At 42.1% G+C, this 14038-nt stretch overlaps 1 protein-coding gene across 8 annotated transcripts in view; it reads right to left on the minus strand.

Annotated features, from left to right (window-relative positions):
* DCUN1D3 (defective in cullin neddylation 1 domain containing 3) overlaps positions 1-14038 on the minus strand; it is a 176514-nt gene that overhangs the window by 155160 nt on the left and 7316 nt on the right. For 5 of the 8 annotated variants that reach the window (XR_011022756.1, XR_011022755.1, XM_068244813.1 and 2 more), the window contains exon 2: positions 4936-5072. The exons of the other annotated variants lie outside the window; for them this stretch is intronic. Coding sequence is in view for 3 of the 5 variants with exons in the window: in XM_068244813.1 (XP_068100914.1) it covers positions 4936-4967 (32 nt within the window). In the remaining 2 variants the exon portion in view is untranslated. The remainder of the gene's footprint in view (positions 1-4935; positions 5073-14038) is intronic. 8 annotated transcript variants of the gene reach the window in all.

Consider the following 14038-nt stretch of genomic DNA (forward strand, 5'->3'; position numbering starts at 1 on the left):
GAAGAAGAAGAAGAAGAAGAAGAAGAAGAAGAAGAAGAAGATGAAGAAGAAGATGAAGATGAAGAAGATGAAGAAGAAGATAATGAAGAAGAAGAAGAAGAGAAGAAGAAGAAGAAGAAGAAGAAGAAGAAGAAGAAGAAGAAGAAGAAGAAGAGAAGAAGAAGAAGAAGAAGAAGAAGAAGAGAAGAAGAAGAAGAAGAAGAAGAAGAAGAAGAAGAAGAAGAAGAAGAAGAAGAAGAAGAAGAAGAAGAAGAAGAAGAAGAAGAAGAAGAAGAAGAAGAAGAAGAAGAAGAAGAAGAAGAGAAGAAGAAGAAGAAGAAGAAGAAGAAGAAGAAGAAGAAGAAGAAGAAGAAGAAGAAGAAGAAGAAGAAGAAGAAGAAGAAGAAGAAGAAGAAGAAGAAGAAGAAGAAGAAGAAGATGAAGAAGAAGAAGAAGAAGAAGAAGATGAAGAAGAAGAAGAAGAAGAAGAAGAAGAAGAGAAGAAGAAGAAGAAGAAGAAGAAGAAGAAGAAGAAGAAGAAGAAGATGAAGAAGATGAAGAAGAAGAAGAAGAAGAAGAAGAAGAAGAAGATGAAGAAGATGAAGAAGAAGATGAAGATGAAGATGAAGAAGAAGAAGATGAAGAAGATATAGAAGAAGAAGATATAGAAGAAGAAGATATAGAAGAAGAAGATATAGAAGAAGAAGATATAGAAGAAGAAGATATAGAAGAAGAAGATATAGAAGAAGAAGATATAGAAGAAGAAGATATAGAAGAAGAAGATAAAGAAGATATAGAAGAAGAAGATATAGAAGAAGAAGATGAAGAAGAAGAAGAAGAAGAAGAAGAAGAAGAAGAAGAAGAAGAAGAAGAAGAAGAAGAAGAAGAAGAAGAAGAAGAAGAAGAAGAAGAAGAAGAGAAGAGAAGAAGAAGAAGAAGAAGAAGAAGAAAGAAGAAGAAGAAGAAGAAGAAGAAGAAGAAGAAGAAGAAGAAGAAGAAGAAGAAGAAGAAGAAGAAGAAGAAAGAAGAAGAAGAAGAAGAAGAAGAAGAAGAAGAAGAAGAAGAAGAAGAAGATGAAGATGAAGAAGAAGAAGAAGAAGAAGATGAAGATGAAGAAGAAGAAGAAGATGAAGATGAAGAAGAAGAAGAAGAAGAAGAAGATGAAGAAGAAGAAGATGAAGAAGATATAGAAGATATAGAAGAAGAAGATATAGAAGAAGAAGATATAGAAGAAGATAATGAAGAAGAAGATAATGAAGAAGAAGATAATGAAGAAGAAGAAGAAGAAGAAGAAGAAGAAGAAGAAGAAGAAGAAGAAGAAGAAGAAGAAGAAGAAGATGAAGAAGAAGAAGAAGAAGATGAAGAAGAAGATGAAGAAGAAGAAGATGAAGAAGAAGAAGAAGAAGATATAGAAGAAGAAGATATAGAAGAAGAAGATATAGAAGAAGAAGATGAAGATGAAGATGAAGATGAAGAAGATGAAGATGAAGAAGAAGAAGAAGAAGAAGAAGAAGAAGATGAAGAAGAAGATGAAGAAGAAGAAGATGAAGAAGAAGAAGAAGAAGATATAGAAGAAGAAGATATAGAAGAAGAAGATATAGAAGAAGAAGATGAAGATGAAGATGAAGATGAAGATGAAGATGAAGATGAAGATGAAGATGAAGAAGAAGAAGAGAAGAAGAAGAAGAAGAAGAAGAAGAAGAAGAAGATGAAGATGAAGAAGAAGAAGAAGAAGAAGAAGAAGATATAGAAGAAGAAGATAATGAAGAAGAAGATAATGAAGAAGAAGAAGATAATGAAGAAGAAGAAGAAGAAAGAAGAAGAAGATGAAGATGAAGATGAAGAAGAAGATGAAGAAGAAGAAGATGAAGATGAAGAAGATGAAGAAGAAGATGAAGAAGAAGAAGAAGAAGAAGAAGAAGAAGAAGAAGAAGAAGATAATGAAGAAGAAGATAATGAAGAAGAAGAAGAAGAAGAAGAAGAAGATAATGAAGAAGAAGAAGAAGAAGAGATAATGAAGAAGAAGAAGAAGAAGAAGAAGAAGATGAAGATGAAGATGAAGAAGAAGATGAAGAAGAAGAAGAAGAAGAAGAAGAAGAAGATGAAGATGAAGAAGAAGAAGAAGAAGAAGATGAAGATGAAGAAGAAGAAGATGAAGAAGAAGAAGAAGAAGAAGAAGAAGAAGAAGAAGAAGAAGATATAGAAGAAGAAGATATAGAAGAAGAAGATAATGAAGAAGAAGATAATGAAGAAGAAGAAGAAGAAGAAGATAATGAAGAAGAAGAAGAAGAAGAAGATAATGAAGAAGAAGAAGAAGAAGAAGAAGAAGAAGAAGAAGAAGAAGAAGAAGAAGAAGATGAAGAAGAAGAAGAAGAAGAAGAAGAAGAAGAAGAAGAAGAAGAAGAAGAAGAAGAAGAAGAAGAAGAAGAAGAAGAAGAAGACCTTTTTGGATTTCTGTATATTGGTCACCGCTAGTGGTTTATACACTACAATTTTAAATGCAAGTATCGAATAACAACATCTAAACACAATGTTAATGTCAATTCACTAAGCTATATCAATCATTTTATCAAACGTTTGATAATTTACCTCATGGATATAATCTAATTTTGAATTCACTAAGGTGTTATAGATGTATTGAACCTTTTACCGATAAAACATTCAATACATTTATAACACCTTATTGATTTCAAAAATAGATTTTACCAATGAGGTAAATTCTCAAACGTTTGATAAAGTGTTTGATAAAGCTTAGTGAATTGAGGCCAATATATACAGGGCCACCACAGAAAAAAAACCCTCAGAAATCAAAGCCATTACTTAAAAAGTGAATGTTTATCAAGTTAAAAATAAAAAGTCAGATAGTCACCTAAGGAGAGGGAAGGCTCGGCCTTCCCTCTCCTCTCCCGGTGCCCGGTCCCGCGCAGGATCCCCCGTGGCAGTATTCGACCAGTTCGGTCAAATACTGCCACTTCCGCATGCCGAAGGGAGCTTTCGGAAGCCTTCGGGCTCCCGAAGACGGGCCGCTCCATACTACGCATGCGCGAGCGCCCTCTATGACGCACTCGCGCGTGAGTAGTATGGAGCGGCCAGTCTTTGGAAGCCCGAGTGCTCCCGAAGACCTCCGAAGTCCCTGCGGCGGCGGACGCGTACGGGGGAGCCAGCGCAGCACCGAGGGCACCGGGAGAGGAGGGGGAAGGCTCATTAGGACCGAGCCTTCCCTCTCCTTAGGTGAGTATCTGACTTTTTATTTTTAAAATGGTAAACACTGGCTTTAAAGGCTTCCTAAAACAAAACAAAAAAAACCCCCACATTTAAAGAGGAACTCCAGTGACAATAATGTAATTAAAAAAGTGCTTCATTTTTACAATAATTATGTATAAATGATTTTGTCAGTGTTTGCTCATTGTAGAATCTTTTAAATCCCTGATTTACATTCTGACATTTATTACATGGTGACATGTTTACTGTTGGCAGGTGATGTAGCTGCTGCATGTTTTTTGGGCAGTTGGAAAAAGCTGTAAACAGCTATTTCCAACAATGCAACAAGGTTCACAGACAGGAAACTGCCAAGAGTACGTACTTTTCTTGTGGGAGGGGTTTCACCACAATATCAGTCATACAGCGCCCCCGATGGTGTGTTTGTGAAAAGGAATAGATGTCTCAAGTAAAACGGGGTATCAGCTACTGATTGGGATAAAGTTCAATTCTTGGTCGGAGTTTCTCTTTAATTAAAACTCAAACTGTATATGTGCTTAGGATAATTGAAAACAATATAGAAGGGTCTGTTAGCTAAAGTGCCTTATTTTATTAATGCACAGTCGCGTTTGTCAGTGTTTGGGGAAAGAACTGTATCCAGCCCCCTGCTCTGTACCCACAGCCCAAGCATCAGAGCTTAATGTTCCATTCTATTCCCAAGCATTAGAAAACAGAACAGTTATGGCAACAGTCAGATATTCTCAATATATTATTAGACATTATATTCAAGATAAATATGACATATAATATAAAAATCTGACACATTTCATTGAAATATCAGTTGTATATAGATTGCAGAATGGCAAGGGCAGCAGCATTGTGTGGTTGAGGTTCTGCATAGCTTTTGCATCAGGCAGCATAAAAGCTTGATGCTAAAGTGCTAACATGAATATCAGACAAGATATCAACAGTAATCTTGTCTTAAGATCCATCTACACGGAGCGATGTTACAACAATGTTACTTATCAATCGAGCCGCTGATGCGGCTCGATTGATAAGATCCGTCAGGTCGGATTTCGCCACCGCCGATTCCCTGCTCGTTCCCCACGAGGGGACAATGGCAGGGAATCGAGCGGAAGATAAGCGGCGCTGGCGGGGGATCGAATCAGACGCGGGGACGCGGCGGGTACGCGCGGGGATGCGGAAGAGGCGATCCGGCGGCTAATCGAGCCGCCGGATCACCTCGTGTAGACGGGGCTTAATATCCAATGGTGCAGAATGGTAGGACAGGTGAATGACTGATATCTGGATAGAATATCAATGGCTAGTAACACCTCCCCTCCTCCTGCCCAGACTGAGCTCCCATGAGCCCTTGCTTCTGCCAAGGCTCTCTGGAGAAGCTGTGGTCGTGGCTTGTTTAGTTTATAGGGAACCGAGATAAACAGAGGAACACCAAGAGCCCCAATAGTGTAGTATGTATTGACAAAGGGGATAATGACAAAGAGTAATAGTTGTTATACTCACAAGCATGGGTCACCAATAGGCAACCACTGTAAAGGCAGGTGGGGAGATTATCCTGACCCCACTCAGGAATAAGAAGTCGCTCTCTGTAGATAGTAGAAAAGGGTCGCAACCCTCCACCCAGGGTGGATACAATATTATATAGGAGAGAACAGAGGCGCCAAAAGGATAAAAGGGGTTTTAAAGGAGCTTAAAAGCCAAAAATTTGGTAATTAGAGGAGGCAGTGGTGGACTTACCTCCTCCAAGCAGACACAACACGACTGTACATTCAGTCTATTCATTAACGAACTCCAGATAAAACAAAGCAACGCGTTTCACGGGTCAGTGCCCGCTTCCTCAGGCACCTCTGTTTAGTTTATAGGGAATTCGAGTACTAAAACAAAAACAAAAAAGTATTTGGCTTGAGGAATGCCCTATAAACAATAGGAAAGGAACACAATTATGCAATAAGTAAAATTTCACCTCGGATCCACTTTAACCTTCCTGGCGGTAACCCCGGGGTAAGCTGCGCAGGAGGTTTTCTCAGGCCCTGCTGGGCCGATTTGCTTAATTTTTTTTTTTTTGCTGCACGCAGCTAGCACTTTGCTAGCTGCGTCAGCACACCGATCGCCGCCGCCCGGCGCTCGATCGCCGCTATCCGTCGCGACGCCCCCCACCACCAGACCCCGTGCGCTGCCTGGCCAATCAGTGCCGGGCAGCGCTGAGGGGTGGATCGGGACTCCCAATGACGTCACGACGTCGCTGACGTCATCCCACCCCGTCGCCATGGCGACGAGGGAAGCCCTCCAGGAAATCCCGTTCTTTGAATGGGATTTCCTGATCGGAGATCGCCGAAGGGCGGGGGGATGCCGCTGAGCCCAGGGCTCGCTACATGATTAAAAAAAAAAAAAAAAACTGCTGCGCTGCCTCCTGGTGGAATTTATTAGACCGCCAGGAGGGTTAAACAGAGTTGTGCCAATATGTACATTCCGTGTAGTGTCTATTGCAGTGATGCAACAAAGTTCCGACCTGAATAATTTTTACGGGCCCTGAACAAAAGTTGTACAGATGTAACACGCCAGAACTGTTCCGTACAGGTTTCATTCTGTGCACAGTGACTGCATATGCATGGTCACCGCCATGGCATTAAACAACGTAGTGTGAATAGAGCCTCATTCTGGCTATTTTTAGGTACTATTTAAAAAAAATTGAAGGCCTCTTTTTGTGAATTCACCACCAGTCAGCTGCTCCCATGCAAGCAAAGAACCAAAAATTACTGTTTACATGGCTGCCAGAATTTGAACCTTGATATTTCTATGGTTATATACATACATTTACAATTACAATTTATAGGGAACCTTAACAGTAGGAAAAAACAGAACATGTTTAACTTACCTGGGGCATCTACCAGCCCCCTGCAGCTGCCCTGTGCCCGTGCTTTCACTAAGGGCCCTTTGACACTGGGGCGATTCCCGCTAGTTGCCAAAGCAATGGCGCTTTTTAAAGCGCTAGTGCTATTCTAACCTACGGCAATGATTTCACTACCGCGATCAGCAGCAATTGAAAAACGCATTACCTGCAACATTTCTGGAGCGATCGCGGTACAGTGCTTAACCTTTTGCGGACTGCTCCAAGCCAATTGGCGTGAGCAGTGTGGCAACCCCAGGATTGGCATGAACGGCTGGGAATTTGCAGGAGAGCGCGTACGCTGATGCGCACATCTCTGCTCGGAGACTTTTTGTCGTCTAATAGGACTGTACAGCGCTGCGATCTAAGGCAGCGCTGTACTGGGGACAGCGGAGTGACACAGCTGTCCCCCTGGGGGACACAGGAGCGATCGGCTGTGATAGGCTGACTGGGGAGGGAAAATGAATTAAAAAATACACGTTTTTATGAAAAAAGAAAAATATTTGTAATAAAATCTAATTATTTCTAATAAAAAAAAATAAACATCTTGGGAGCGATCAGACCCCACCAACAGCGAGCTCTGTTGGTGGGGAGAAAAGAAGGGGGAGGGGGGGGGGGAAATCACTTGTGAATCACTGAGTTGTGCGGCCCTGCAGTGAGCCCTTAAAGCGGTATTGTCAGCATAAAAATCAAATTTCAGCAGCAACTGGTCTGAGTGTATTACAGTGAACCTAAACTGAGAAGGATATGGATTTTTCCTTTTAAAATAATACCAGTTACCTGACTCTCCTGCTGATCATGTGTCTAATACTTTTAGCCACAGCCCCTCAACAAGCATGCAGATCAGGTGCTCTGACTGAAGTCAGACTGGATTAGCTGCATGCTTGGTTCAGGTGTGTGATTCAGCCACTACTGCAGCCAAAGAGATCAGGACAGCCAGGCAGATGGTATTGTTTAAAAGGAAACATCCATATCTCTCTCAGTTAAGGTTCCCTTTAAGTGATAATCCTGCATTCAAAAATTGCAAAACTTTTTCTGCTGTTATGGTTTGGAGTCATCACATACTTTATGAGCACTGGCCCTGGTGCCAAACAGTGCCAAAGAGTTGAATGCTGGGAGTTCTTTTTATCTATAATATATTCCTCCTCTTCCATTTATTTCCCTGTCTAGCTTTCTTATCTGAAACACCTCTGCTTACTTGCGTTTACAAGCAAGGCTGAGGTGACTCAGTGATTGGAGGAGAAGACAGTGTAGTTCCTAGTATATACCTCAGTGGGAGTGTTTGAATACTCTGGGAGGAGGGCAGCTAATGAATGCACAATGAGCAAGAGAAGGGAGGGGGGGAAACGAGAGTCAGGGAGGATGTGATGTCAGCATTAGCTTGGCAAGATGGCCACTGCCTAGAATGGGATTTTCTGCTTTTCCTTTATAGAATTCACAGGAATCAGTACGTGGATAGCACAATACATCTGTTATGTAAGTAGAACTAGTATTTATCTACTTTTATATATATTTTTTATTTCTAGGTTAGCATGGGTGTCGCTTGTTCTTTAAAGCTGCAGTGGCCCAATTTGTGAAAAAAAAGCCTGGTCACTAAGGTGTTAAAGGCCTTTTATACCGCAGTCCTTAAGTGGTTAAACAAGAGCGAATCGTGATCGCTCTGAATCTCGGAAGTGTAAGCACTAGCATTTTGAGTGTGAAAGGGCCCTTAGGGCTCAGACACACTATTAGCACTTTTCTGAGCGCTTTTGGGCCATTTGAGCTTTGAGAGCTTTTTAAAAAACCAATCCCATTGACTTACATTAACATTGCAGTAAAATCACCAGATTTTACTGCAATCACGATTTTAATGTCAATGGGAGTGATTTTTTAAAAGCATTCAGAAACCTCAGATGGCCCAAAAGCACTCAGAAAAGCGCTTATAGTGTGTCTGAGCCCTAAGGGCCCGTTTCCACTAGAGCGAATCCGCATGCGTTGTCTGCATGTGGATTCGCACAGCCAATACAAGTGGATGGCCCTGTTTTCACACGGTAGAGCCTGCAGAATTCGCCTGCGTGAGGAATGCAGGCGATTCGCAGGCTATGTATTTAATAGGGAAAACGCACATGCGTTTTTTGCCGCGATTTCGCGTGCGAATTCGCATGAAAAATAATGTAAATTGAACCAGGCAGTGACATGGTTAAATTCGCATATACCCTGCCTATGCGAAATCGCGGCAAAAACACACGCGGAATCACATCCGCATGCGATTTCGTCAGCGGTGGAATCCCAGCGATTCGCACCGCACTAGTGGAAATGAGCCCTAAGAGTCCCTCCAGCGACCCTCTTCCGGCCGGCGAGTCACCGGGCCACTGCACATGCGCGGCTGCATGTGTCCTCACTAATGCTCCAGTCGCCGGGACCTTTCTGTGCATGCCCAGCAGAAGTTTTTCAGATAAGGAGGCACTCGGATAAGGGCCACGTACCATACAATTTTCTCTGTTAGATTAACCTGCCAGATAGATAATTTCCAACATGTTGGAAATTATCTAACCATCTGCCTAGCAAATAGGCATTGTTCTACAGAACAGAAAATCTAACAGAAAATTGTGTTTCAATAATTTTTATTGGGTTTTTGAGAAAAAGAAATAAGTAATCATTATATTCATAAGTACAATTGTATACATTAAAGCTTGTGATCTTTCCATATAATGGACCAAGAATAAGTATACATGAACATTTGGATATTAGGTTTTTTAACATCATATTTTAGTAGTATATTAAGTAGGAGCAATTATACACAATCCGAGGTTAACTAGGAGCGATTCCTTTTGGAGCCCGGGGCAGACACACCCTGCTAAGGCCCAAAAGCCGCATCCTATATATAGTTGAATGTATCTTATCTAACAGAAAATTGTATGGTGTGTACTAGGCATGAAGATGGCCATACACTTCTAGATTTACAGAAGATTCCACCATCAGATTTCTGTCAGATGCCTGTCAAGTCGAATCCGACAGGAATCTATCCGATGTGTGCCACACACTAGGAACAGATTTCCGATTTCAGAATGAAATCTATTGGAAATCGATCTAAATTCATTATTGGACCATTAGATCCAATGCAACTCTATGGGCCATCAATCTGCTGCCAGCAGCAGAGCGACCTAGATTTTCCATCCTGTCAGATCAAAATCGATCGAAATCAGCCGCAAATCGATTGATCAGCCAATCGTTCAGCAATCGATTTCTGATCATGCGAAGACTGAAATCGCCCAGTGTATGGGCCTCTTAAAAACAGTACAATGGTCTATTTTTTCGACAGGGAATACACTTGATAGCTACAGTAACAAGTCCTGGCATGTCATTGCAGACTTCACATGTGCACACTGTGTGAAAACTCAGCCCAACAATCTATATGAGTTTGTCTAGGGTACTGTAACAAAGAATGGAAATATTGATAAATACATTCAATAAAAATGGTTTGATTTCCCATGTTTGCATAAGTACAATTACAACAAACACTCTGAAATAGAGATTTGCAAAATGTTCCCTTGCATATCAGACATGCTACCCCAATTCAGTCATCAGTATGCATAAGTAACCTTCCTGTGAATCAACAACATGCAAAAGAAACTACTGCAGGTCTACACTCTGAGATATATTAACACAACAAAGTAATTCACTAGTTGTTTTTTTTTTTGGGGGGGGGGGGGGGGGTAGGGTTTGAGGTTTGTACAACTATCATACATGATCAATGAAATGCTACCAGTGACAAATTAGGCTGCATTTCCACTTGTGCGGTGCGAATCGCCGCGGTAAAAATTCGCATGCGGATGCGTATTTCGCATGCGGGTGTATGCGAATTTTCATGCAAAGTCGCATGCGAATTCGCATGGATGACGATGCATGCGAATTTAACCTTGGCAGTGCTGGAGTGCTTTTTCCATTGTTTCTATGCGAATTCGCATGAAAATTCGCATGAAAACCTAAACCGCATGCGAATTTCCTATTAAATGCATTGCATGCGATTCGCATAGCGGTATGCGGTATGCGAATTCTGATGGCTCTGCCATCCGAATTTTTTCTGCACAGAAAAACGCACAGGAATCCTGACAAGTGGACACAGTCCCATTCACTTGTATTGCTATGCGAATTTGCATGCGAAAAACGCATGCAAATTCACGATAGTGGAAATGAGCCCTTACACAAATCAACCAGCTGCCTATACATTATGTGATTGCTGCTGATCACACCATTGGCTGTGAACCATACTCAGGATACTGTCCACCCTGCTGCTCAGTAGGGATGGTCAATGAGATGCAAATAATTCTGACTCAATGTAGTTTTATGCAAATTCTTCATGGGAAAAAAAACACACACACATACATACACACACACACACACACACACTTGCAAAAGTATTAGGCCCCCTTGAAGTTTTCCACATTTTGTCACATTACTGCCACAAACATGAATCAATTTTATTGGAATTCCACGTGAAAGACCAATACAAAGTGGTGTACACGTGAGAAGTGGAATGAAAATCATACATGATTCCAAACATTTTTTTAAAATAAATAACTGCAAAGTGGGGTGTGCGTAATTATTCAGCCCCCTGAGTCAATACTTTGTAGAACCACCTTTTGCTGCAATTACAGCTGCCAGTCTTTTAGGGTATGTCTCTACCAGCTTTGCACATTTAGGGCTGGTGCACACCGAGCGGCTTTTTCATCATTTCTGCAGCCGCTTGCGATTAAACCGCGCATGCGCCGTGCTGTCACGCCGGCCGCCGTCATGACGCGCGGCGGCCGGCGTGTGACGTCATTCGTGACGTATACGGAAGGAGAAGGCCCGACACTCGCCAGTGTCGTCCGGGGGACCGGCCTGTCCGCGCTATGCGGACAGCCGCCGGGAGAAGAGCCAGGAGGCCGGCGTGGGACGTCCCGACCAGGGCTGGGATGGAGAAAGCCCCGGGTAAGTTCAAATTTTATTTTTACTCTGAGCTCGGAGTCACTTTAAGCATTCAAACGGCATATGCATTTCATATTTTGCTAATGTGGAGTGAAGAAAAAAAAAAAAAAAAAAAGGAATAGGCTATGATTTGTGGCTTTTTGGACTTTCAGAATAAGTGATTTGTGTGCTTAAAGGGGTTCTGTTTACCTTTTTAAAAACTGCCACTAGCTGGGGCTTCTATCTGCCCCCTGCAGCCGGAATGTCCCACGCTGTCCTCTTCCGATGCGTCATTCCCTGCCGCCGGCACCGGTGTAATTATTCGTCTAACTAGACGAAAAGAGGTGCGGCTGCGCGGCGGTGGCCACTCGCTCGCTCCTGCGTGCGTCAGCGGGAGCTTACTGCGTAGGCACAGTACAGGAAAACTTTGTACTGTGCCTGCACAGTAAGCTGACGCGCGCGGGAGCGAGGCCGCGCAGCCGCACTTCTATTCGTCTAGTTAGATAAATAATTACACTGGTGCCTGTGGTGATATATTGGGGTGCTGATGATGTTAGGGAATACACGATCATATTTCTGTCATTTTTCTGTCTACTTTGTCTGCTATATCTCACATGTGTATTCTGCTTTGAAGCGATTGTCATCTGGTTGTACTATATTTGCATCTAAAGGGACTTCAGTGAATAGAGCTGGGGTGTTAGCCTCCAGCAAAGACATTGGTTAATTAGACAATGGCAGAAGTGAAGGGTTTTGTTCTACCTTATCTGGAGTTGAAGCTTGGAAGTCATTGACAACTGAAACATTTACACTTCTGTTGATGAAGGCTGTTAAAGCATTGTGAAGAACTCTAGACTAGCCAGGAAGAGGCTCCTGTGTGTTAAACACTATTTCGTTGTGAGGAAATTAAATTATTGGTGGAGGTGCAAGCTATATCCTGTAAATTACATCTATTAGGAGATGGCCAATCAGGCCAATAGCAGCCATATCCTTATCTTTGATCAGCTAGGAAATACTGTCAACAATGGGGTTGTCACCTGTAACTTGGACTAGGGAAGTCTTTTCATGTATGTGCTATAATACACTTTTCATACATGGAAGTTAGATCTCTGGAAATTGAATTATGTCTGAGATTTAATTAAAAATAGTTCCTCCCCTCCCCAAGGAAGTTGCAGCCTCCAGGCGCATCTCACAGTATAAAACAGCAGCTAGGATAACCACAACTCGTAGTTCTTGGAGATAGCACGGCTAGAACTAACCTGGTTCCTGACCAGAAAGTGTGTACTCCCGCAACAACGCCCAGATCGATACGCTGGTACGTTTATATCCCATTTTTATTTTATGCAAATATCCTTGTGTGTATTTTTGTAACTTTTATCTTGTACTTTTTACCTTGTACTTTTTTACTTTGTACATCTGTTGTATATATTACTTTCTGCACTGTTCCACTTTCTTCCCTGGAATATTAAATTATTATTTAATAAGCCTGACTTCTGCTGTACTTAACTAACACTCATAGCCTAGAGGAGACTGCAGTATAGCTGTGTACAAGTCCATGCCTAATTGTATGCTTGAGCAACACTACCATATGAAATTGTAATTGCATTGTGTGTATGGGGCACGTCTGCGCTCGACAGCCGAGTGGGAAGTCTAACAGTATCATTCGGAACGACTGTTAGTGGTTTTGCTTCACTACCGTGTAAGATTGCAACTGTGTGTGTGCGTGGCGTTCTCGTATTCGGCCTAAGCACAAAGCTGACCCAAATACGAAAACGCAGATTGCGCATTGAGCACTCGACAGCTCAGTGAACGTGTCTAGCAAAACGCTAGTGGTGGCAGTAAGGAGCTTTTTAGGGGTCACAGCCTTGTTTGTAGCTTGAATAAGGCTGTCCCCTGCTTGATCTGGCCAAACCCGCAGTCGGGAACCGTAAACGCAGGCGTTCTGGACAACTTTTGTTTGTTATGAGCATTATAGAGCATATGTCATCAATGGGAATCACAATATTACATTGCAGGCAGAAAGTTTTCTTCCCTCAAACGGGAACCGCATTTATATGTGAACAAGCCCATTGATTAACACAGACTTTCACATCTAATGCGATTCTGCATGCAGGGAAATCAGGTGCAATGCTCTAAACTGCAACACTTGCCTCAGACTAGTTTCACAATGGGGCAAATGCATTATAAAAAAAAGTTACACATTTGCCAAAAATAGTTTTTTTGCAATACGAAAATGCACTAAAAAATGCACGTAATGCACGTTTCCCACAGTGGTAAAAAATAAATACATAAAAATACAGCGCTGGTTTTTTTTTTTTTTGCACTTTGCATGCCATTTCCTGTTGCCAACAGTCAGCTTCTCTCAGCTGGACTCAAGTGTGACCCCTACCTCGCAGTAGAATGCAATGTGGCCCAGAAAGATAAACAAATGACCAATATACACCTTCATTGAGTAACATTGTGTGCATCATAGTGCGCAATTCCAGCCAGGGCTGTGGAGTTGGTACAAAAATCATCCAACTCCAACTCCGACCCTTCAGTTCATGAAACCCCCGACTGTCTCCAGGTACCCAAAATTGCTCTGACTCCGCAGCCCTGATTCTAGCAACAAAAATGTATGCTCTGTGTTTTAACAATGGGATCCGGTGCATCACAACCGATAAGGTGTGAGTTGTGCATAGACATTTAGGCTGCTTTCACAGTGGGACGTTACAGGCGCACGTTAGAGCAGCCTGTAACGCAGCCCACCGCACAGTAATGAAAAATTAATGGGCTGTTCACAGTGCCCACGTTGCGTTACATTTGTAACGCTGCACGTTCTGGGAAAGTTCAGCATGCTGTGCGTTATACTGGGCTTCAGCTGCGTTAGACTGCTTGCACATGCTCAGTGACTAGCCACATGGCTAATTAATATTCACTGCACTGTGGCGATGTAACCTGGACTCAGTGTTGTCCGGATCATGAATGAATCGTTCATTTGATCCGGATCTTTTTTGTGAGTCGAATCATCCGGATCATCACAATGAA

The sequence above is a fragment of the Hyperolius riggenbachi genome, chromosome 7, assembly GCF_040937935.1.
Source record: "Hyperolius riggenbachi isolate aHypRig1 chromosome 7, aHypRig1.pri, whole genome shotgun sequence".
NCBI classification, from domain to species: domain Eukaryota; kingdom Metazoa; phylum Chordata; class Amphibia; order Anura; family Hyperoliidae; genus Hyperolius; species Hyperolius riggenbachi.